Here is a 25,400-nt window from a genome sequence, read left to right on the forward strand (position 1 = left end):
TGGACAAAGTGTTTATATTTTTATATGCTTTATTCTTAATTCCATGAATATTGCTCTTAACCAGTTGGCAAGCCTGGATATAATATAATAAAATGACTGTAAAGGGACTAAGATAAACTAAAATGAACAAAAAATAAAACACTTTGACCTCACCCAAACTTCACGGACACAGGATCTGCAGTTGGAGTTCCACGTCCAGGCCAGCGGCGGCGCTGGAGTGCTAAGGGAGGCCGGTAGTGTGAGTTGGAAGTCGGTGTTAAGCTGGTTGGCTGGCACGGTCTGGTTGGTCGGTTGATGGTAGCCATGGCTCGAGTCGCTGCGCTACTGCTCTTACCGGTTCTTATTGAATCGGTATTATCAATTTCCTTCTTTTTACCGGTCAACACCAGAAAGTGTTTACGGGAGGAGATCCACAAAGACGTGCTAGTCACGGGGGAGTATGACATAAGCGAGCAGGCGAACACGAAAACTAATCTGAAGGTGAGCGCAGACCTGCTGGCTAGCTACCCTCACCATTACCAAGTTTGTTGTCGGGGCCGAAATGGCTTCAATCTGGTTTTTAATGACCCGATGCATCGCTTACAAGTGACTCTCGTGGCTATATATGTTAAATCGAGTAATTTCTGCTGTGAAAATGTCTACTGTTGTTAGCATTGTAGCTAGCCCAGGCCCAGAAAACCTCGGCTTCCTGGTTTTAGAAGCTAATTAGCCAGCTGGCTACAGTCAGTGCTCGCTAACACTCCCGTTCAGGTTAATTTGAGGGGTAATTTACTTTTTAAAAAAATTGTTAAGATACCTTGACACTAGTGAGCACTCGCTGTAACACACAGTGCACGTATTTATATTAAAACATTGGAGAAACGACCCTGCCGGTGACTTCGTCTGGGCTCTGCTGCTGTTACACGTCAGTCTTAGGGTCCATTCAGCTGCCAAGCACAGCCTAGCCACATTAGCAGATTAGCTTCCAACACGTCAGTGATGGTTTGTGTATTATTTAAATGAAGATCTTAAAAGATTTTCCTCACATCAAAGAAAATGACCGATATTTATACTGTTACAGATTGCACTGCGTCCTCACGAAGTTATTTTGTTTTTTTTACTCCCCTCATGTTCTAACAGCTGGCAGTTTAATGGCTTGCGTGGGGTGTTGCAGCCTTGCATTTTCAGACACATGTAAGGATGACAAGCAACCATCATCACAATCTCAGCCTATAACTATCTAGAAAACGACACAGTTGAAGTGTCTGAAATCCTCATGTTGGTGTCATAAAAATACCATTATTAGTGATAATACTGGTGAATGATTTAAAATTCCCACATTAAAGAGCAAAGTAATTCAGTATTGATTTAAATAAATATTTCAGTTAATATTCTGCTGTTTCTTTGGCTCTTGACTGTTGTTTATTGCTTTTGTGTATCTTTGCAGATCACAGACTCCTCTGGCCACACTCTTTACTCCAAGGAAGATGCTTCAAAAGGAAAGTTTGCATTCACCACAGAGGACTATGACATGTTTGAGGTTTGCTTCGAGAGCAAATCACCCATGGGTAAGCATGCCAACCCCCCATGTGTGTTATGGACAGCTGCTGCTGTTCACACACACTTGGTTTTATGCCTTAGTCACTGTCAAATCTTCTGATTAACCATTTAACCCACTGTCTTCATCCGGTATTACTTATTAGTTTTAGTAGATTTTGCAGTGATTTTGGGTTATATCGATAGATGGTCATGAAACTGAAAAGTCTAATTAATGAAAATGATTAATAAAATAAATGAATGCAAGTGATATTCCAGCCACTGTTGGCCTATAAGGTGGCTGGTGACAACAACTAGTGCTAAATGTTCAACATGACATAATGTACAACTGAAAGACTACATTTATTGATTCTTTACTATATGGCAGGGCTCGCAAAATCGCTAGCCCGATGTCTCGGAGCTAGCGATATCTCCGGTCGGGCGACCAAAATCTATCTCAGCCCCGCCCGTCGGGTTATCATATAGCCCGACGGGCGGGGCTGAGATAGATTTTGGTCGCCATCAATTATCTATACGTTTTATGTATTGATTCCTATTTGCACTGTGACTGTTAAAGTTTTACAATGCTTGTCTTTCCTGGTGTGTAAGTTAGTGATTTTTAGTTCAAGCTTCACAAAGTGCTGTAAAAGAATACACTGTATTCTTTTACAGCACTTTGTGAAGCTTGGTAAAAAAAAAAAAGTGCTAGAAAGGATAAATTATATAAATGATGCTCATTTTAAATATTTCAGTGAAATTGAATATGATGATTAAAGTTTTTTGCTCTTTTAATCAGGAACTGGAAGAGTGCCTGACCAGCTGGTCAATCTGGACATGAAGCACGGTGTTGAGGCCAAAAACTATGAAGAGGTCAGAATCAGTCTGAAATGTTTGTTTGTTTTCATATAGATGATGCACATGGTGTCTTGGAGATCAGGTCAGTAGGTTTTCTTGAAGCAGCCTACAATAGCTTCACTGTTACATATAGGTTTAGTCTCATGTTAATCAAATGTTACGGAAGCATAATCTAGCAGTTGTGACCTCAGTGCCTCCTTTTTTAAAACTTGTCTTTTTTCCTGGAAGTACTGCTGTAGTTGTCTTTTGTTGAAGGACAGTGTTGACCTCAGGGTGCTTTGGTAATGTGTGCGGGAGGTTCCCTGGCTTCACATCATTCAATTTTTCTTGTATAGGGACGTGTGTATCGTCACAGTACTTGGGTTCCTTTCCCGAAAATGTATTACCACTAACTGTGACTGCCTTAGGCAACACTTTAGAAATTTAGGCGTGATAAAGAGCTGTGAGCTGATGATCAGTCCTCCCTCCCCACCCACACGCAGCGCACAAACATTACATGCTGTTCTTTGCGTGTTGATGGATGTTCGCCGAGACTTCCAAGTGGGCATTCCTGTTTGTGGGTAGCTGCAATTTCAGCTCCACCCACCATGTATTCACCTACATAGATGGACATGTTACTTATTGAACAAATTTGCAAGCTGTTCAGTGGAGGGTGTAGTTAAAGACACTGGAAGAATTCCTCACTGTTGCAAAATACTTGAGAATGTGTGCTTGGTAGAGCCGGCTGTAGTGTGCTGTGTTTTTGATCATTTGGCAGCTCACGGGTTTTTTTTACATCCAAGGTCCTAATGGCTGAATGGGCCTGAAAAATAAATAAATATATATTTTACTTTATTTATTTTTGTTTCACACGACTAAAGGATGCATAGAGAAATTAAGTAGAAACATTCAAACCTGTTTCGGGCAGTTTTCCAGGCCTTTCTTGGACTGACGAGAATTTGTTCTAGTGGCTTACATCAAGTCATGCACAAAAAAAACAAACCAGGAGCTACCACATAACCAAGAAACTTTCTGACGCAACACACAGCAAAAAAAATAAAAAATTTAGTAAGTGAGTTCACGCTAGTTGAGTTGGTACACGTCGTGCATTGATATCATAAAACGCTGTAGTTGGTTGTGGTTGCGGAACAAGGCCAACCACACCCAGGCTTTTCTCAGGTGCAATTGTTCACACCAGAGTTCGAATGGCAGATTCTCATGAACCTGTGTAAACAGGAATGCTTTGGCATACACACGACACTAGACTGACACCTGCTGGACAAATTATTTAATAACCCTTCTTCTCAAGCTGTTGTACAACCTTCTCTGCCATTTCCCTCTGATCATTTTCTTTTGTCCCTCCAGATTGCCAAGGTGGAGAAATTGAAGCCTCTTGAGGTTGAGCTCAGGCGCCTGGAAGACCTCTCGGAGTCCATCGTGAACGACTTTGCTTACATGAAAAAAAGAGAAGAGGAGATGCGGGACACCAATGGTAATACAACCCAGCACATACATAGCTATTCAGTAGCTCTCTCACTGAATTCAGTTTAATTTTATTTATATAGTGGCAAATTGCAGCTGTCACCTCAAGGAGTGTATTTTAAGTTAAAAATCCAACAATCCCAAAAGTCGCACAACTCCTTATAAACTTGGACTTGGTGACTGTGGGAAGGGAAAACTCAGATTTAGCATAAAGAAACCTCTAGCAGAAGCATTGTCGGGCTGGAGCAGCCATCTGCTGCAAATGTTCCTTTGTTATTGTTTTCTTAGGAAGTAGCTAAAGACGTCAGAGTAAAGTTGTCTGCTTGTAGTGGTTACTTCAGTGATGAACAAGGAGTATTGCATCACTGTCCTATAACACGGCTACCCTTTTTTCGGTCATCTGTCTACAGAATCCACCAACACACGCGTGCTGTACTTCAGCATATTCTCCATGTGCTGTCTGATTGGGCTGGCCACATGGCAGGTCTTCTACTTGAGGCGTTTCTTCAAGGCTAAGAAGCTGATCGAGTAGAGCGACCCGCTCCCAGCTCCTTACCTCGCGGGACGCTGCCTGACGGTCAGCCAACACATCCAAACATCCACCCTCCTTGGACTAGCTTCAGCAAACAACAGCAAGTGGGGGCTCAAAATCTAGTTTTCAAGGCTGAGAGAGAGAGTACCAAGGTTTTCTTCTGGGGAAAAATAAAAGTAAAAATAAAAAAAATATCACCTGCTTATTTAGTGGTTGGAAACATGAAAAGCGCTGTAGGGAGAAATGCACTGTAAGACATGGGAGATGTCCGTCTCTGTGGTTGACATTTCTGTCTGCACTGTTTCGAATGTTGCAGCTCACTGAATAAGAACTTCGAGCGTTCGTTGAACAGCAATGTTTGATTTTGAGCTCAGTTTGAATGGATGTGCCATGAGCGAATGTCTTTTGCCCTCCTGTTTATACACTCATTCTTTGCCATGCCAAGTAAACTAGATCCTTGGTGCCCTTTTATTGAGTGAAGGTTCTTTGAAAACACAGTTTGTTGTTACTTTGATGAGACAATTGGCAACCACTGAACTTCTGTGTTTTGTCACTTAATTTGCATACATGTCTGGTAGCTAAATTTAACTGTTTTTGTTTTTTTTTTTCATATTGTAATTACCACTTAGTTCTTTCAACTGGTAATTTTCTTTTTCTTTTTGGGGGTTGTGAGTTGTCAGTAATATTCTTAGTTGTAAATTAGGTCATTTCTATGGGCTCTTGCATAGAGTTTTGTTTCGGAACATTAACATCACCTATCAAATGAAGCAAGGAACCAAAAACCTTGTTCCTAGGAAGGAATTTGTAACATCCTATGTATATGGTTATGAGTAAAAACACCCTCCTGATTTCTATTATACAGTTTATATATATCTATATATATTTGTGAAAGCTTCTCCTGTCAGAGTGCAATGGACAGAGGTGTTGAAATGTAAAGCTGTCCAAGCATTTTCAGTCACAGGCCCTTCTTCTTGACACTGGTAGAGCTAATTATTCTTCTGAAATTTCACAAATATCAGTTCCCAACTACAGTATGTGCAGATCCATCCAACATGCTTCTTTCCAGCAGAATTGTTTTGGCTCGGGGTGGTTGCAGATTGTTTTTGATGGGGATAAATTAAAGCATCTGTCATGGGGTACATTTTTAACAGTGAACGTTGTGCGCAGTCACTGATTTTTATGTTGACTGATTAAATTTTGTAAATTTGTGTTGGGCTTTTATTCAATAAACTATTGGATGGATTTACATTATTTTTGTTTTGTCCTTTGAATTGCCTATTTAGGCATTTTTGAAAAGTAGGAGACGCATGTAGAGTGCATGTGCTCTCATTGGCTGATTTGTTATGTACCCCTGCTCAACTGCCAAGTAGTGCATGCATCTAATCAATCACATGGCAGCAGCTCAGTGCATTTAGACATGTAGACATGGTCAAGACAACTTGCTCAAGGTCAAGCTGAGCATCAGAATGGCGAAGAAAGGTGATTTGCGTGGCTTTGAATGTGGCCTGTTTGCTGGTGCCAGATGGGCTCGTCTGAGTATATCAGAAACTGCTTGTCCACTTGAATTTTCTCCACACAACCATCTTTGGGGTTTCCAGAGTATGGGTTAAAAAAAAAAAAAAAAAAAAAAAAAGGAAAATATCCAGTGAGCAGCAGTTCTCGCAAGTTGGGTGAAACTCCATCATTGATGCAAGAGGTCAGAGAATGACCAGATTGTTTTAATCATTTTTAGTCATGTTTTTATTGTGTTTTTACCGTTTTAAATACATCGGAAACCTCCATTTATTTATTTTTGCCTTTCCACGTTTCCAACACGTTACATATGCATGTTCTGTATTGTTTAGCTGTAAAGAAGGCTAAAGAGCAATTTCTGCTCTTATTTCACATGTATTAATGCTTTATAGCGGTTTTAAAAACAAAAGCCTGTTTGACTACAATGGCAACTGTCACTTCAGTTAGACTGTCATTCTTCTGTTACTGTTGGTTGATTGAAAGCAAATAATAGCTCAAAAACACTTGTCACACCCAAGGTATTCAGAACAGCGTCTATGAATGGACAACATACAGAAGCTTGGGAAGATGGGCTGCAGCAGGAGAAGACCACACCAGGTGTATTTCCTGTCTGCTAACAACAGGAAACTGAGGCTAAAGTTCACGCAGGCTCACCAGAATTGGACAAAAGAAGATTTGGACTAAGGAACATGAAAACTTGGATTCTGGATGCCTCGTATCACTGGTTCAGGATGGTAGTGATGATGTAATGAAGTTGGGGATGTTTCTTTGGCAGCACCTTGTTGAATCTTTGCCACAAAGAATTAAAGCAGTTCTGAAGGCAAAAGGGTGTACTACTGAAGTGTGTTTATGTTTGTTTATGACTGTTATTGAATCTGCTGAGTGCTACAGTTTCTAACATGAAGCCATCATGTTAAAGTGACTTGATGCTTTCCAGTAGCCTAATGTTTAGATGTGGAAGTCACCTTTTAAATGTATTTTTTGCCAGATCAAAGTGAAAAAAATCAATGAAATAATTTTAGTAACAAACAATCTAGAAATAGACTAAAATCTAGTGGAAAAACAGTGTTGCTAACAAATTAAAACCAAGCAGAAAAACAGGTGTCCTCTGTGTCACAGCCTGATGACATTCAAATTTCCTGTCACACTAATGATTTTAAACCAGAAATCCAAACATCCCATCACCATAACAGCAGTTATCTAGGTTGGCTAGAGAACCTGCCTCACTAACCTATTAATCTCACTTTTTAGAACAACTCTTTCTGTTGATCACAGTAACGACCAATAAATTTTCTTTTTGCATGCCTTAAAGCACATGAATAATGATCACTAATGACCAATTAAATGGTAAAATGGTAAATGGCCTGCATTTGTATAGCGCCTTTCTAGTCACTAAGGACCCCCAAAGCGCTTCACACTACATTCAGTCATTCACCCATTCACACACACATTCACACACTGGCGATGGCAAGCTACATTGTAGCCACAGCTGCCCTGGGGTGCACTGACAGAGGCGAGTGATCAAACTGTCCAGAAGATGATAACCATCTAAACACAGCTAGGATGCATGCAACACAGCGTATCTGAAGAGATGATGGAGCCATTAACCTCATGTGGAAGATGCTTTGATCCAAACAATTTCCAATAGATTGAACCTCTGCAGTGAGAAGAGGCAGATGCCATCAAAAGATGAAAAGTGAGCAACTGTGTTGTTATCTTTGTGTTTTGTGAGGCAATACTTTAAAATGTCTTATATGCATTCAAATAAAATACTTGTGTCTGAAAGAGGAAGGCTGACAGTCACGACTGTTACTGGAGGATAATACAGAGACGCCAGGGTGTACTTTAGTTAGAGATTCCACTTATAGTTGCCATCAGTTATTCAGACTCCCAGATCAGTGCCACAGGATACCTGCACCATAATCACAATCCACCAGGCTCAATACAAAATCATATGATTGTGACAGACAATAACCTCAACATTAATTTCAAGGTGATGGAATATCATGGGACTGCGCTCTATTATTGCTTTGTTATAATCCCCCTGCATAAAGCAACAGTCCCGACATATTCTCAGAAACTTATAGTTAGTAGAAATCCAAGAAAAGTCAGCAGTATTTCAATGGCTTAATATCAAGGCCAAACTTCCACTCAGCCTCAGACTCAAGTAACCAAGGGCTGCTTGAGAATATAACCCCCTATTAAACAGCTGACAAGGATACAAAAAGTTGTTTTTTTTTAAAAAGGGAGATGATTTATTTTGGCTTCAAGCATCATACTGAAACACATGTAAAATCCTACTCTTTAGGACTGTGTTTTCCAACCACTGTGACCGAGAAATGATCAGGAGTACCGTGGAAGATTATCTGGTTCCACCTGATTAGTGCACTAAGCGATTGGCGTGAGTAACTGGCAGAACAATTACATTCTCTTCCACTAGAGGGCAGTACAACTATCTGCTCTAATTTAATGGGTTGCCAACTGCCAGTAAAATAGAAGATGACGTAGAGGAAATGACATTGTCAGTGAGACAACGCAGCGCGTAATAGCCATAGATAAATATTTGAAAAGAAAAAGTGGTAAATCTGACCTGGGTCCTGGAGAAAATTGCGACCCAGACGAAGGCCGTAGCATGAGTAGTGATCAGAAAAAGCAAAAAAGGTATGCTGGGGACAAACCGAGCCAGTTCCGCTATGCCTGGTGCGCGGGGGGAAATGATCAATATGCCTTTTGTGACATTTTTGTTTGGTGGTGTGCCGCGTGATTTTTCTAATGTTAAATATGTGCCATGGCTCCAAAAGGTTGGGAAACACTTCTTTAGGAAATATATGTTTTCAACAGTGCAGCGTGATCACTTTCAATGTGTCTGACAATGACAGGAAGAAGAAAAGCCTCTTGTGATGTGTTTGTGTCTTTGTGTTTGTGTCTTATTTATATTTTATTTAGTTGTATATAATTTATTAAAATTATTTTGTTGCATTTTTTACAGTATGTATAAATTAACCAGGAGTGGACTAGATCTAATAAACTGTCAACTTTGTGTAAATATACATATGTTTTCTATAAAATTTGAAACCAAACGAGCAGCCAGCCCGTTCACTAATTTCTCAATTTAAATGTTTTAACGATACATAGACGATAAATATCTACTATTTTTTATTGCTATGATAGTAACTATTAATATTACTATAATTAATCTTTCTTGCGCTGTTTTCCATTTCTCTTAAAAATACACTTCTTTCAGCCTCTCTTGGTTTTCTCATCCAGCATTTACGGCCCAAAATGGCCATAAAAAGGAATATTTGTCAACAAAGAATTAAATTAAATGGAAATAGCACAAAGCATTGACCAGAAAGGTGTATGCTTTAGCTGAAGCTTGTTTTATCTCCAATGTATACAGAGCATATTTTCATAAATAGCAAGCAAGACTTTTATTATGGAATCTAATTTCTGCCACTAGGAAAACTAAAATTAAAAACTTTTCGTCTATAAGTCCAAAGTTGGAGTTATTGTCTCAAAATTTCAGCTTATGTACTCAATCTTCTGAGAAAATAACTAAAAATTGATCAAATAGCATATATGTTCAACAAATCCCTCGCACAGGTGACTGTCCCACTCTGCCTGAAGTCCTCCACCATAGTCCCCTTGCCTAAGAAGCCCCACATCACCGGCCTGAATGACTACAGACCGGTGGCACTCACCCCAGTGGTAATGAAATGCTTTGAGAAGCTGGTCCGCAGACACATCACAGCAGCCCTGCCCCGCAGCCTGGATCCACACCAGTTTGCCTACAGAGCAAACCGGTCCACGGAAGACGCTGTAGCCACAGCACTCCATGCTGCATTAACACACCTGGAAGAGCATGGTAGCTATGTGCGGATGCTCTTCGTGGATTACTGCTCAGCTTTTAACACCATCCTTCCACACAAACTGATGGCCAAGCTACAAGACCTGGGGCTTCCATACAGCACCTGCATGTGGATCAATAGCTTCCTCTCGGGCCGTAGACAGAGAGTCAGAGTTGGCCATCACACATCCTCAGCCCTGAGTCTCAGCACTGGCTCACCCCAGGGCTGTGTGCTCAGTCCACTGCTCTACTCTCTCTACACACACGACTGCACTCCTCGCCACCACAGCAACATCTTTGTGAAATTTGCAGATGACACCACAGTGGTGGGGCTCATTTCCAAGGGAGACGAGTCTACATACAGAGACGAGGTGGAGCAGCTGACGTCATGGTGTAAGGCCAATAACCTCCTCCTCAACACTTCAAAAACCAAAGAACTCATAATAGACTTCAGAAGGAAAAAGGCAGAGATCCAACCACTATTCATAAATGGGGACTGTGTAGAAAGGGTGGCAAGCTTGCGCTTCCTGGGAGTCAATATAGAGGAGAACCTTTCCTGGAGTGTGAACACCTCCGAGCTGCTGAAAAAGGCCCAACAGAGACTGTACTTCCTGAGAATTCTCAGGAGGAATAACATCACACAGAGACTGCTGGTGTCCTTCTACAGAGCCACCATTGAGAGTGTTCTAACTTACTGCATATGTATTTGGTACACTAGCTGCACAGGGGCTCAGAGGAAAGCACTCCAAGGGATCATTAACACCACCCAAAAGATCACTGGCTGCCCTCTCCCCACACTGGAAGTTCTACACAACGCCCACTGTTTTAAAAAGGCCCAAAACATCATAAAAGACACCTCACATCCTGGCCACTCCCTGTTCGAACTGTTGCCCTCAGGCAGACGGTACAGGGCAATCAGAGCAAGGACTAATAGACTCAAACACATTTGTTATCCAACTGCAATAACACATCTGAATACTACAAAAAAAAATGTCCATCACGCCACTCTTGTGTTAATCTATGCACGGTCTGAAGCATGTGTGTGGGAATGTATGTGAATGTTTTACTGTTACATCTTATTAGTATTTTAAGTATTCTATCTATTTTATTTATTGAATTTTATTGTTTTATTTATATTTTGATATTGCTAGGGATGATGCAATGATCGGGGACCATTCTTCATTTCGTTGTTCTCGTGACAATGACAATAAAGTTTCTGATTCTGATTCTGATTCTATTAAGTCCGGGTTTTGAGATAATAAGCCGATAATTTTTACTTGTGTTTTACGATATATAAATAATAATAATAATAATAATAATAATATATCGTTCTTTTACATTTCACTTTCAGACTGTCATTTTACTGTAGAAATGGGAAATTGTTGTAATTTCGACCCACTCTACTGTAACGCACGTGAAGCGGCAGACCAATCAGATGACGGCGAGCCCACAGCCACCCGGATGTACTCCTGAAGTGCTTCCTCGTCAAAACACTGGCATGGTGGAACTATTGAGTGACTCAAGTGTTACAGTGACAGCTTTTTAAAACAGCTATGCCGGGCCCATACAAAGAAACAGACCTAACCGAGAGGGTCGAGGCGTTCCTGTCCGACCTGAAGCGCGGGGGGACCGGGGCAGGACCTCTCCGGGGCTCTGCGGAGACAGCCCGAGAAACGACAGCCCTGCTCCGCAAAATTACAGCCCAGGCTCGGTGGAGCAGTGCAGGTGCTGAATGCTATTTGTTGTCGACACAGTGAAGTTAACTGCAGCGACAGCTGCCATTGTAGTCAAACAGGCTTTGTTTTTAAATCTGGTATAACGCTGTAGTACATGACAAATAAGCTTTCTTTAGCTTTCCTTACATCTAAACAATACAGAATATACATATGTAAAATGTTGAACATGTGGAAAAAAATAGTTGCTGATGTAAAATCATACACAAAAAATATTCTATCCCAAGATTTTGGTCTTTTACAAACATCTTCTCGATTTCAGGTGATCTGATGGAAATAATCCGCAAAGAGGGGAGGAGGATGACAGCAGCCCAGCCCTCAGAGACCACAGTGGGTAACATGATCAGACGGGTGCTGAAGATCATCAGAGAGGAATATGCCAGGTGAGGACGCCAAAACCTACCGTTTTCAAATAAAAGCATTTGGTCCTTTTTAATTTGATAGCAACGTGTCCCAAAAAAGTTTGGACGAGGAGAACAAAAGGCTGGAAAAGTAAGCAGTACTAAAAGTAAACAGCTGGAGGAACATTTTAAAACCAATTAGGTGAACTGGGAACAGGGCATTAACATGACTGGGTATAAAAGAGCATCTTAAAGAGGCAAAGTAAAGTAAAGATCAGCAGAGGTTCACCAGTCTGCAAAAGCCCTCCATAAATTGTTGATGAATTTCAGAATAATGTTCCTCAACGTAAAAATGTGAACACTTTGAATATCGCATCATGAAAAGATTTTGAGAAACTCGAGAAGTCTCTGTGCGCAAGGGACCCGACTGAAAAACAGGACTGGATGCCCGTGATATTCAGGCCCTCATATGGCACTGCATTTAAAACAGACATGATTCTGTCATGGAAATTCACTGCATGGGATCAAGAGCACTTAAAGAAATTATTGTTTGTGTTCACCTGTGTTCATCCACAAGTGTATGTTAAAGCTATACCATGTAAAGAAGAAACCAAATGAAGTGAGTCAAAGTGGAAAACTCTTCTATGCATCATCAGTGCTGAAAACTATTTACAGGTTTTAGAGTAACATATGTTCCCATTCAGATATTGGTAAACTGCATCTTGTACAGCAGCATGGCTCTGTAGTAGAGGTAGGGCTGTGCGATATGACCAAAATCTCATATCCCGATATAAGAATTCTATCGTCCCGATAACGATATAAATCACAAAAATGTAACATTTTCTGTAAATTCTGTGAATCTCGGGCAGCTCGACTTGCGGCAAGTGTTTCCAGCTGCGCGTCATGTAGCTGGAGTCGAGTGTTTTAACCGATGTATGAAACTATACATTTTTAGACATAAGTTGTAACGGCCGCCGTTTTCTTTGTGAGTATTTATTACACAGCGTGCCACGGGAAACAGCCTGTTCTAACGTTTGAGTCTAAGGTTTATTTTTTAGCACCTGGCGGCTCTTTTTTACTTCTCATCCGTAAATAATCTGCTCTTTCACGTGATTCTGTTTATTTTGAAAAGTCTCAACAGGATCTTGAGCTTTATTGTGAAAGGTTTATGTGGAACATAAACAAGCGGACACGCAATGGTTTTACCGTCGTTGTTGCTAACGACAACGCATAAAAACAGGCGCTTGTCCGTCTGTAGTGTTGTTATATTAAATATAAGAGAAAGAGAGAACTTTAAGAAATTAATATAGCCACTACAGTGACCATCAAAACTATGAAAAAATATTGCTGTAAAGAGTTTATTTTGCGACACCACGAAACAAACGATAGCATAAAATGAAACGATAAATGTTTTTATATCGTCATCCGATATATATCGTTATATCGTTATATCGAACAGCCCTAAGTAGAGGTGCTTCAGCTCTGAGCTTCCCTTCCTGCAGTCCAGACCTTTGACTATCTGGAAACATTTTATGCGTGTTGAAGTAAAGTAAATGTGACAAAGAAAACCCAGGACTATCGAACGGCTAGAATCCTCCAGCATCCTCCAGCAGCTTTTCTCTTCATTTCCCAGATGTTTACAAACTATTTACAAACATGTTGCTGTCCCAACCTATTTGAGATGTGTTGCTGCCCTCAAATTGAAAACAAACTAATGAGCTGCAGTTTCAAGTTTTTTCTTCTGTCCCAGAAAACCATTTGACCTAACAGTTAAAGTTGAATCAATAGGCAGCCATGAAAAGCAAGTACAATCGTACCATATATTAAAGGATGAGAGTATGTTGCTTAGAAATACTTAAGCTACAGACGGCTGAAATACTTTGTGTTCTTGGTGAGATTTGTGCTTAACTGTGTTTTTCTTTCAGATCTCGGGGCAGCAGTGAAGAAGCAGACCAGGAATCCCTCCACAAGTTGCTGACCTCTGGGGGACTCAGCGAGGAGAACTTCAGGCAACCTTTTGCTCTCCTCAAATCCAACGTCATCGAGGCCATCAATGAGCTACTCACTGAACTGGGTAAGTTGCGTTATTACCAAGATAACGTCAGTTTGTATTTTAAATCACTCCAATTCTTGGTGCCCATCATTCTGTTTTTCAGAGGGAACGACCGACAACATCGCCATGCAGGCCCTGGAGCACATCCACTCTAATGAGGTCATCATGACGATCGGCCGCTCGCGCACCGTGGAGGCTTTCCTCAAAGATGCTGCACGCAAACGCAAGTTTCACGTCATTGTGGCAGAGTGTGCTCCTTTCTGCCAGGTAGCTCATCTACATCAGTCATAAAGGAAATACTAAATGTCTAACTTTAGATAGAAAACACAGTTCCTAGTCTTATTTTTTCAACTCTCAACAGGGGCACGAAATGGCTACAAACCTCTCAAAGGCTGGCATCGAAACAACTGTGATCACAGATGCTGCCATATTTGCAGTCATGTCTCGAGTTAATAAGGTACTTAACATTTTAAGGAGACGTTAGCGCAGTCATGTTAGAGCATGCAGGTGAACTTGTGTCATGATCTTTTTGCAGGTCATCATTGGAACACAGACAGTTCTAGCAAATGGAGGCCTGAGGGCCATCAACGGGACACACACACTGGCCCTTGCAGCTAAGCATCACTCCACACCTCTGATTGTTTGTGCTCCCATGTTCAAGCTCTCACCTCAGGTAAGAGATTACTCCAAAGTCAGAGTTATCTCCTTTCAACCCCCATAAATGATTAAACTCATACTTCTGTGAACATGATATGTCATATTTCAGTTTCCAAATGAAGAGGATACCTTTCATAAGTTTGTCTCCCCACATGAGGTGCTCCCGTTCACTGAAGGTAACATTTGCAACAAAACTGACCTCAACCACGTGCCCACCTTTGGAAAATCCTTTTCAGATTTGGACATATCCTCTTTGTCAGGTTTTTTTTTTTAAATAACTCACATTTTTCTGTTTATATTTCAGGTGAGATTCTCTCAAAGGTGAATGTGCACTGTCCTGTGTTTGACTATGTCCCGCCCGAGCTCATCACACTGTTCATCTCCAACATCGGAGGACACGCACCGTCATACATCTACAGACTGATGAGTGAACTTTACCACCCAGAGGACCATGAACTTTAATCGGTGTATTTAACAAATAAATAGAAATGAATGATTTTGCAGTGTAGTTTGTGTCTCTTTTGATGTGGTTTCATTTTTTGTACCTGAAGTCCCTTACAATAAAGAGAGAGCTGTTAAGAACAGCTGAGGTTATTGTGTAACACCAGTACAGATAAACGCTCATAATGAATAACACTGACTTCCCTTTAATGGAACAATGGATTCAAACTACGATGTGGAAACAGAGTCACATGATCCTGATGAACAGCAGACTGTAGTTGCAACTGTTGTCCAGGTGGAGGTGGTGGAGGACAAGCAGAGCAGCAGGTTTGTGAGTATTTCTGATGGTGATAAGAAGAATAAGACTTGGAGAAAGGTCAGATTTCATCACAATAGTCTCAGTTTGAACGTCTCCAAAGAGAGGTGAGAGTGGAACAATGGTAATCCTCTCCCTCTGGTGAATTTTTTTCAAATTATTCAGGACTTCATAGTGTTGATGATTACAAAAGTGTAGAGATTACAAGCACACAACTAAGATATATTTGGAATTAACACAGATGTTCATGATTTCAGTAGTAAAGTAATTTCTTTTTTTCTTTTTGTGTGGGGGGGGACTACAAACACCAACCTGAAGGTCTGACAGATCATGGAAAAATTTCGCTGTCAGAAGTGGGATTCGAACCCACGCCTCCAGGGGAGACTGCGACCTGAACGCAGCGCCTTAGACCGCTCGGCCATCCTGACATACTAAACTCGAGAGTATTTGAATAATCCCGAGCAGCTGCTGACTTGTATGTTGAGCGCATGTATGTTTAAGATGAACAAAAGCAAATAAAAAATAATTCGCTTCACAGTTGAAAGTTCAAGCAGAGACACTAGATGGGGGAATCACTGCCCAACCTGTGAATCGATTTCCACTGAATGCCCAGCTGCTTTCCTGTTGGGTGATTATCATCAACACGGGATTAAGTGCGTTTTGGGGTCCAGTAGTGCTCATCCTTTCTCCATTCTCTTCTCACCATAAGTGTAGTTTAAATGATTATGGTTTTGTGATTTTACTTGATTTTGCTTTGCTCCTGCTAAATCGCTTTAATAAAACTTCCATTAATTAAAGTCTAAATAGTGGACATTACGTTTGTGAAACAGTAAATATAAAAGTCGAAGTTTTATTCTTTATTAGTTCAAATAGCTCTTACAGGTTACCCTAGTCATAAAAAACAGCTAGACGATTGCTGGACGACTGTCTTGCGTTGTGAAATACACACTGTCAGTAGTATAAAATACCATTGACATGATAAATACAGCGCTGGGATTTTAAAAAAAAATTGTAATTATTTTAAAATACAATATACAATTTCATTCAGTAATAGATGGCATTACAACCTGGCAAAAAGTATGATTGAATACTTTTTGGCAGGTTGTCACGACCTGACAGTATAAATGCTGCAACAGGGGTTCCATGGTGTAATGGTTAGCACTCTGGACTCTGAATCCAGCGATCCGAGTTCAAATCTCGGTGGGACCTGATTTTTGGGAGGTGTCTTCTCCGGCACTTTGAATTTCTGTATGAATTGTGTTTTCAGTGAACGCCTTATAAAATCAAGCAGCTAACTATGACGTCTGCCTTTACAAAACACTTGCCAATCACTAAAGAGTAGTACTAAAGAGCTGTCTGAAATTCAGTTGCACACCACACAAAGTTACAGAGTAAAAGTCACAAACACGCTGCTGACTCAACAACTGTACAGCACTAAACCTCCTCTGTCTTTAACATCAAAAAACAAACAAACATGAGCATCGTGGTATGGGTTTCCATGGCTGAACAGCAGCTATGTGTTTGGTGAAGTATAATATTTATGTCTTCCAAAGTAAAGTTTTAAGCCCCACTTGTTTTAAATCTCTAACATGTGTAACAGCAGCATGCCATGAAAATTTGATGATAACACGTGCATGTTTATGGTCGCCAAACAATTATGTATGTAAACAACACTTATCTGACTAAACTACGTTGAGCTAATGCAGATTTTATTCTTATTTTATTGGTGAGGAGAGAGGATGGAACCAAAAATGCATTTATACCCATGTTCTGTGTTGATGAAAATCACCCAACAGGAAAGCAGCTCGGCATTCATTTGAAACCAGTTCACAGGTTGGACTGTGGTTCCCCCTCTAGTGTCTCTGCTTGAACTTTCAACTGTGAACCTCTTAGATCCAACCTTCCCAACTGCTCATCTCGCAAAAGACAAAATGGAAGAACCCAGAATGTCTTATTTTTTTAACCTAATTTTTATACTTGCTCACGCTTTTTCACGCTTCCCTCACAGGACGTCACATTTCACACTTTGGCCATCCAATCAAGTTGTTGACATCTAATCATTCCTGTCCACCCACACCTGATCTTTCTATTTCGATGTGACTTACAACATTTAACACAAACTTTTAAATCAATATATTTTCTTTGTAATTATTTTTTATTTGCTTTCGTTTATCTTAAACATACATGCGCTCAACATACAAGTCAGCAGCTGCTCGGGATTATTCAAATACTCGCGAGTTTAGTATGTCAGGATGGCCGAGCGGTCTAAGGCGCTGCGTTCAGGTCGCAGTCTCCCCTGGAGGCGTGGGTTCGAATCCCACTTCTGACAATTGAATCTTTGCACTTCTTTCTTACTGGTACTCATGGGTCTTTGATCAGTGGTTGTTGATCAATGGTCATGAGAATTTGCATAATCATGATGAAGGAACTGACCTCCGAGCCCACTGTTCCTTCAGGGGGCTGCTTTCAGTCATTATGCAAATATACTGTTTATAAGATTGGGGAAACCTGCAGTCAGCTGAGACTGAAGAAGTCACTTGGATGAGTGACGAGACGTTTCTCCCACTGAAAACGCTACATCCAGATGAACAGAATCAACCTTTGGAGACTTCTTACTGTTGTGACAAAATACACTTGAAACTGGCAACTATGAGAGTTGTGCACTGTTCATCCCTGACAGCAGTGGATTTTGTAGTCATGCACAATGTAACAACATTCTAGATAATTGTAATAAAATTCACTAGAGAGTAGATTTGTTCACACTGACACTGATGTGCTAAAAACCTGATTTTGTGAAGTCAAAACTTTCAGCAAGTTGAAACAATCTTTATCTTTTACTCCAACTATCCCAAAATAAGGACTGGTCCTTCCCATGTGATGGTATTAAAATATGAAAGGCTGTCATCGTTTCAGATGTTTACTGTGTAAATGTTTGTTTGTTTGAATGTTTGTTTGTTTTTTTGTTGTTGTTTTTTTACCTTGCCTTGCTTGGTATCATTCTTTTCAGCACAACCTCACGTGTCTGAATTTACAGTTATTTTTTCATTGACATACTGTATTAACACAACTGATCTGAAATCACACAAGAACATAAAATCCTAGTAGTGGTTATATTTTCTTCTTACTGTAAAAACCACAGACATGTTCAGTAAATTATCTTCATAACTTGAAATGCAAATAGAAATTGTACATTTTTAAAACGTATGGAAAGATTTTGTCCATAAGTTTACAAATTTTGTGAACAACAAAGTTTTATACGACTATTAATCTTAAAATGCAGCCAATGCATCTGGCGTTCTTTTTCTTGTACAGCCATTTAAAAATACTACGGCAATAATGCTGATATGATTTGTTGTGGTTCCACGGTGCAATGGTTAGCACTCTGAATCCAGCGAATCCAGTGGGATTTGCTTTTGGGATATGAAACCATAGTGTATGTCTTCTCTAGCACATTGTGCTTTCAGTCAGAGGTGTATAAAATCAAGCAGCTAATCATGACGTCTGCCTTTACAAAACACTTGTCAATCACTAAAGAGTTCCTTCACTTGTCAGTCACTACGTGGTACTAAAAAGCTGTCTGAAATTCAGTTACAACCCACACAAAGTTACAGATTGGAGTATCCGAGTGCTGAGGTGCGCTTGTGCGCAAAAGTCACAAACACTCTGCTGACTCACAGCTCCAAACCTCTTCCGACCTCAAAGTCAGCACAGAAAGTGGGTGCCACGAGCTTCGTAGTATGTGTTTACATAGCTGAACAGCTGCTATATTCAAACAAACGCCTCCAGAGGAGACTGCGACCTGAACGCAGTGCCTTAGACCGCTTGGCGACCAAAAACCTGCACAAGTTATCATTACGTGACATGCAGTATGGTTTCACCTCCCAAAAAAACAGTCCCACCGAGATTTGAACTCGGATCACTGGATTCAAAGTCCAGAGTGCTAACCATTACACCATGGAACCTATGCAAAATTGTGCGAACTGTCAGGTCATGGCAACCTGCATAAAAGTATTCAGCCAAATGATCAGTATGGATGACATTGTAGATTATTCGCACTACGTTTCCATGGCTGAACAGCTGCTATATGTGTTATGAGAAGGATAATGTTTGTTTCTTCCAAAGTATCTAACAGTGGTATACCTCGACCAAACTGACACTGCAATGTCAGAATGGCCGAGCGGTCTAAGGTGCTGCGTTCAGGTTGCAGTCTCCTCTGGAGGCGTGGTTTTGAATCCCACTTCGGACATTGAAGCTTTACTCTTCTTGATATTGTGACAAAATGCTCTTGGGTTAACCACGAGCTTTCTAAAAACTTGCATATAACAATTGTGCACCATTCATTCCTCATCTTTGCTGCCCATCATTACAACTTTGCTAATGATGGGCAGCAGGTTAGTGTCATGATGTCACCTCAGACATGGTTAAAAGCCCTGTTAATGTAGCTGCTTCTCGCCGGGTGCGGTGGCGCGTGCCTGTAATCCAAGCTACTGGGAGGCTGAGGTTGGAGGATCATTTGAGCTCAGGAGCTCTGAGCTGCAGCAGGCTATGTCGATCGGGTGTCCGCGCTAAGTTCGGCATCGATATGGTGATCCTGGGGGAGCCCGGGACCACCAGGTCACCTAAGGAGAGGTGCACCGGCCCAGGTCGGAGACGGAGCAGGTCAAAGCCCCCGTGTCGCTCAGTAGTGGGATCGCACCTGTGAATAGATGCTGTAGCGCAGCCTGAGCAATACAGCGAGACCCAATCTTTATACACATCCTTATACCTGTCTCTACATCACAGAGCAGCCTCATCAGCACGTCTTGGTCTTTTTAATTCAAGTCCAAAACACTCACAAATCTGCTGCTCTGCTTGTCCTGCACCACCTCCTCCTGCAGGACAGCTGCAACTACATCCTCCACTCTAAACACCCCACCGCCCAGCAGGTGGAGACAAACTCAAAGTAGGACATTTTATTGGTGAGGAGAGAGGATGGAACCAAAAATGCATTTATCCCCGTGTTCTGTGTTGATGAAAATCACCCAACAGGAAAGCAGCTCGGCATTCATTTGAAACCAGTTCACAGGTTGGGCTGTGGTTCCCCTTCTAATGTCTCTGCTTGAACTTTCAACTGTGAACCTCTTAGATCCAACCTTCCCAACTGCTCATCTCGCAAAAGACAAAATGGAAGAACCCAGAATGTCTTATTTTTTTAACCTAATTTTTATACTTGCTCACACTTTTTCACGCTTCCCTCACAGGACGTCACATTTCACACTTTGGCCATCCAATCAAGTTGTTGACATCTAATCATTCCTGTCCACCCACACCTGATCTTTCTATTTCGATGTGACTTACAACATTTAACACAAACTTTTAAATCAATATATTTTCTTTGTAATTATTTTTTATTTGCTTTCGTTTATCTTAAACATACATGCGCTCAACATACAAGTCAGCAGCTGCTCGGGATTATTCAAATACTCGCGAGTTTAGTATGTCAGGATGGCCGAGCGGTCTAAGGCGCTGCGTTCAGGTCGCAGTCTCCCCTGGAGGCGTGGGTTCGAATCCCACTTCTGACAATTGAATCTTTGCACTTCTTTCTTACTGGTACTCATGGGTCTTTGATCAGTGGTTGTTGATCAATGGTCATGAGAATTTGCATAATCATGATGAAGGAACTGACCTCCGAGCCCACTGTTCCTTCAGGGGGCTGCTGTCAGTCATTGTGCAAATATACTGTTTATAAGATTGGGGAAACCTGCAGTCAGCTGAGACTGAAGAAGTCACTTGGATGAGTGACGAGACGTTTCTCCCACTGAAAACGCTACATCCAGATGAACAGAATCAACCTTTGGAGACTTCTTACTGTTGTGACAAAATACACTTGAAACTGGCAACTATGAGAGTTGTGCACTGTTCATCCCTGACAGCAGTGGATTTTGTAGTCATGCACAATGTAACAACATTCTAGATAATTGTAATAAAATTCACTAGAGAGTAGATTTGTTCACACTGACACTGATGTGCTAAAAACCTGATTTTGTGAAGTCAAAACTTTCAGCAAGTTGAAACAATCTTTATCTTTTACTCCAACTATCCCAAAATAAGGACTGGTCCTTCCCATGTGATGGTATTAAAATATGAAAGGCTGTCATCGTTTCAGATGTTTACTGTGTAAATGTTTGTTTGTTTGAATGTTTGTTTGTTTTTTTGTTGTTGTTTTTTTACCTTGCCTTGCTTGGTATCATTCTTTTCAGCACAACCTCACGTGTCTGAATTTACAGTTATTTTTTCATTGACATACTGTATTAACACAACTGATCTGAAATCACACAAGAACATAAAATCCTAGTAGTGGTTATATTTTCTTCTTACTGTAAAAACCACAGACATGTTCAGTAAATTATCTTCATAACTTGAAATGCAAATAGAAATTGTACATTTTTAAAACGTATGGAAAGATTTTGTCCATAAGTTTACAAATTTTGTGAACAACAAAGTTTTATACGACTATTAATCTTAAAATGCAGCCAATGCATCTGGCGTTCTTTTTCTTGTACAGCCATTTAAAAATACTACGACAATAATGCTGATATGATTTGTTGTGGTTCCACGGTGCAATGGTTAGCACTCTGAATCCAGCGAATCCAGTGGGATTTGCTTTTGGGATATGAAACCATAGTGTATGTCTTCTCTAGCACATTGTGCTTTCAGTCAGAGGTGTATAAAATCAAGCAGCTAATCATGACGTCTGCCTTTACAAAACACTTGTCAATCACTAAAGAGTTCCTTCACTTGTCAGTCACTACGTGGTACTAAAAAGCTGTCTGAAATTCAGTTACAACCCACACAAAGTTACAGATTGGAGTATCCGAGTGCTGAGGTGCGCTCGTGCGCAAAAGTCACAAACACTCTGCTGACTCTCTAACTGCACAGCTCCAAACCTCTTCCGACCTCAAAGTCAGCACAGAAAGTGGGCGCCACGAGCTTCGTAGTATGTGTTTACATAGCTGAACAGCTGCTATATTCAAACAAACGCCTCCAGAGGAGACTGCGACCTGAACGCAGTGCCTTAGACCGCTTGGCGACCAAAAACCTGCACAAGTTATCATTACGTGACATGCAGTATGGTTTCACCTCCCAAAAAACAGTCCCACCGAGATTTGAACTCGGATCACTGGATTCAAAGTCCAGAGTGCTAACCATTACACCATGGAACCTATGCAAAATTGTGCAAACTGTCAGGTCATGGCAACCTGCATAAAAGTATTCAGCCAAATGATCAGTATGGATGACATTGTAGATTATTCGCACTACGTTTCCATGGCTGAACAGCTGCTATATGTGTTATGAGAAGGATAATGTTTGTTTCTTCCAAAGTATCTAACAGTGGTAACCTCCACCAAACTGACACTGCAATGTCAGAATGGCCGAGCGGTCTAAGGTGCTGTGTTCAGGTTGCAGTCTCCTCTGGAGGCGTGGTTTTGAATCCCACTTCCGACATTGAAGCTTTATTCTTCTTGATATTGTGACAAAATGCTCTTGGGTTAACCACGAGCTTTCTAAAAACTTGCATATAACAATTGTGCACCATTCATTCCTCATCTTTGCTGCCCATCATTACAACTTTGCTAATGATGGGCAGCAGGTTAGTGTCATGATGTCACCTCAGACATGGTTAAAAGCCCTGTTAATGTAGCTGCTTCTCGCCGGGTGCGGTGGCGCGTGCCTGTAATCCAAGCTACTGGGAGGCTGAGGTTGGAGGATCATTTGAGCTCAGGAGCTCTGAGCTGCAGCAGGCTATGTCGATCGGGTGTCCGCGCTAAGTTCGGCATCGATATGGTGATCCTGGGGGAGCCCGGGACCACCAGGTCACCTAAGGAGAGGTGCACCGGCCCAGGTCGGAGACGGAGCAGGTCAAAGCCCCCGTGTCGCTCAGTAGTGGGATCGCACCTGTGAATAGATGCTGTAGCGCAGCCTGAGCAATACAGCGAGACCCAATCTTTATACACATCCTTATACCTGTCTCTACATCACAGAGCAGCCTCATCAGCACGTCTTGGTCTTTTTAATTCAAGTCCAAAACACTCACAAATCTGCTGCTCTGCTTGTCCTGCACCACCTCCTCCTGCAGGACAGCTGCAACTACATCCTCCACTCTAAACGCGCCACCGCCCAGCAGGTGGAGACAAACTCAAAGTAGGACATTTTATTGGTGAGGAGAGAGGATGGAACCAAAAATGCATTTATCCCCGTGTTCTGTGTTGATGAAAATCACCCAACAGGAAAGCAGCTCGGCATTCATTTGAAACCAGTTCACAGGTTGGGCTGTGGTTCCCCCTCTAGTGTCTCTGCTTCAACTTTCAACTGTGAACCTCTTAGATCCAACCTTCCCAACTGCTCATCTCGCAAAAGACAAAATGGAAGAACCCAGAATGTCTTTTTTTTTAACCTAATTTTTATACTTGCTCACACTTTTTCACGCTTCCCTCACAGGACGTCACATTTCACACTTTGGCCATCCAATCAAGTTGTTGACATCTAATCATTCCTGTCCACCCACACCTGATCTTTCTACTTCGATGTGACTTACAACATTTAACACAAACTTTTAAATCAATAAATTTTCTTTGTAATTATTTTTTATTTGCTTTCGTTTATCTTAAACATACATGAGCTCAACATACAAGTCAGCAGCTGCTCGAGATTATTCAAATACTCGCGAGTTTAGTATGTCAGGATGGCCGAGCGGTCTAAGGCGCTGCGTTCAGGTCGCAGTCTCCCCTGGAGGCGTGGGTTCGAATCCCACTTCTGACAATTGTGTCTTTACACTTCTTTCTTACTGGTACTCATGGGTCTTTGATCAGTGGTTGTTGATCAATGGTCATGACAATTTGCACAATCATGATGAAGGAACTGACCTCCGAGCCCACTGTTCCTTCAGGGTGCTGCTTTCAGTCATTATGCAAATATACTGTTTATAAGATTGGGGAAACCTGCAGTCAGCTGAGACTGAAGAAGTCACTTGGATGAGTGACGAGACGTTTCTCCCACTGAAAACGCTACATTCAGATGAACAGAATCAACCTTTGGAGACTTCTTACTGTTGTGACAAAATACACTTGAAACTGGCAATTCTATATCAGTGGACAACCAATTCAAACAGTCTAAGAGATGTCCATCAAGAGCCTGGGATGGTGGTATAATGTAGACCTCAATGATACCTGGCAACTTGAAAATCTAAGGCAAAACTTGGCTAATGACCTCAGGCGGATTAACAACACTGCACTCCTTGAGTGAGGCTTGAGATGTCACTCAAGGACTCCTGGGACCCCATAGTGAGGGGAGCTGCTCCCACCCTAGCAACAGGGAGGAAGTGGACCCCAGCCACGTCTGTGCTACAGGCCAAATCGGCTCTGAGCCATAATGACATGGTGGGTCGCGTCCAACAGGGCAGAGAAGGATTTGGTCTTGGCAACCTCGGTGGCAACAGGCATCTGTAACCGAACGTCAAAAAATGGTGGTGGAGGAGGTGTGTCGAAGGGAGGAAACAGTAAGACACGCCAGACAAGCAGGGTCACTGGATGAATTGGGTGAGTGTTGAAAAGAGGAAACTCTTATGGAGTGAAATCTGGTGAAATCGGTGGGACCTGATTTTTGAGGGGTGAAACCATACTGCATGTCTTCTCTGGCACATTGAATTTCTGTATGACTTGTGTTTTCTGTGAGAGCTTTATAAAATCAAGCAGCTAACCATGTCTGCCTTTACAAAACACTTGTCAATCACTAAAGAGTTCCTTCACTTGTCAGTCACTATCTGATACTAAAAAGCTGTCTGAAATTCAGTTGCAACCCACACAAAGTTACAGATTGGAGTATCCGAGTGCTGAGGTGCGCTTGTGCGCAAAAGTCACAAACACTCTGCTGACTCTCTAACTGCACAGCTCCAAACCTCTTCCGACCTCAAAGTCAGCACAGAAAGTGGGCGCCACGAGCTTCGTAGTATGTGTTTACATGGCTGAACAGCTGCGGTATGTGTTATGAGAAGGATAATGTTTGTTTCTTCCAAAGTATCTAACAGTGGTAACCTCCACCAAACTGACACTGCAATGTCAGAATGGCTGAGCGGTCGAAGTCAAGTTGTAATGCAATAAG

The 25,400-nt window shown here is 41.5% G+C and overlaps 2 protein-coding genes and 7 non-coding genes across 9 annotated transcripts; 6 read left to right on the forward strand and 3 right to left on the reverse strand.

Annotated features, from left to right (window-relative positions):
* Positions 1 to 254: 254 nt before the first annotated feature.
* tmed10 (transmembrane p24 trafficking protein 10) lies at positions 255 to 6,019 on the forward strand. The gene is made up of 5 exons (XM_040017677.1): positions 255 to 480; positions 1,427 to 1,547; positions 2,312 to 2,385; positions 3,715 to 3,841; positions 4,242 to 6,019. Exons 1-5 carry the CDS (start codon positions 295 to 297, stop codon positions 4,361 to 4,363), a joined length of 630 nt encoding a protein of 209 aa, XP_039873611.1. The 5' UTR covers positions 255 to 294; the 3' UTR covers positions 4,364 to 6,019.
* Positions 6,020 to 11,188: 5,169 nt separating this feature from the next.
* Positions 11,189 to 15,009, forward strand: eif2b2 (eukaryotic translation initiation factor 2B, subunit 2 beta). Its single transcript, XM_040018172.1, has 8 exons — positions 11,189 to 11,447; positions 11,718 to 11,838; positions 13,722 to 13,870; positions 13,953 to 14,116; positions 14,211 to 14,306; positions 14,385 to 14,522; positions 14,616 to 14,682; positions 14,811 to 15,009. Exons 1-8 carry the CDS (start codon positions 11,276 to 11,278, stop codon positions 14,966 to 14,968), a joined length of 1,065 nt encoding a protein of 354 aa, XP_039874106.1. The 5' UTR covers positions 11,189 to 11,275; the 3' UTR covers positions 14,969 to 15,009.
* A 599-nt stretch (positions 15,010 to 15,608) lies between these two features.
* Positions 15,609 to 15,691, reverse strand: trnal-cag. The gene has a single exon. It is a non-coding gene; the product is annotated as a tRNA-Leu (tRNA).
* Positions 15,692 to 16,400: 709 nt separating this feature from the next.
* On the forward strand, positions 16,401 to 16,472 carry trnaq-cug. The gene has a single exon. It is a non-coding gene; the product is annotated as a tRNA-Gln (tRNA).
* Positions 16,473 to 17,509: 1,037 nt separating this feature from the next.
* trnal-cag lies at positions 17,510 to 17,592 on the forward strand. Its single transcript has one exon. It is a non-coding gene; the product is annotated as a tRNA-Leu (tRNA).
* Positions 17,593 to 19,153: 1,561 nt separating this feature from the next.
* Positions 19,154 to 19,225, reverse strand: trnaq-uug. Its single transcript has one exon. It is a non-coding gene; the product is annotated as a tRNA-Gln (tRNA).
* A 1,516-nt stretch (positions 19,226 to 20,741) lies between these two features.
* On the forward strand, positions 20,742 to 20,824 carry trnal-cag. The gene has a single exon. It is a non-coding gene; the product is annotated as a tRNA-Leu (tRNA).
* A 1,569-nt stretch (positions 20,825 to 22,393) lies between these two features.
* Positions 22,394 to 22,465, reverse strand: trnaq-uug. The gene has a single exon. It is a non-coding gene; the product is annotated as a tRNA-Gln (tRNA).
* A 1,514-nt stretch (positions 22,466 to 23,979) lies between these two features.
* On the forward strand, positions 23,980 to 24,062 carry trnal-cag. Its single transcript has one exon. It is a non-coding gene; the product is annotated as a tRNA-Leu (tRNA).
* The last annotated feature ends 1,338 nt before the right edge of the window (positions 24,063 to 25,400 follow it).

Source organism: Simochromis diagramma, unplaced genomic scaffold, assembly GCF_900408965.1.
Source record: "Simochromis diagramma unplaced genomic scaffold, fSimDia1.1 OVJJ01000802.1, whole genome shotgun sequence".
Classification (NCBI taxonomy): domain Eukaryota; kingdom Metazoa; phylum Chordata; class Actinopteri; order Cichliformes; family Cichlidae; genus Simochromis; species Simochromis diagramma.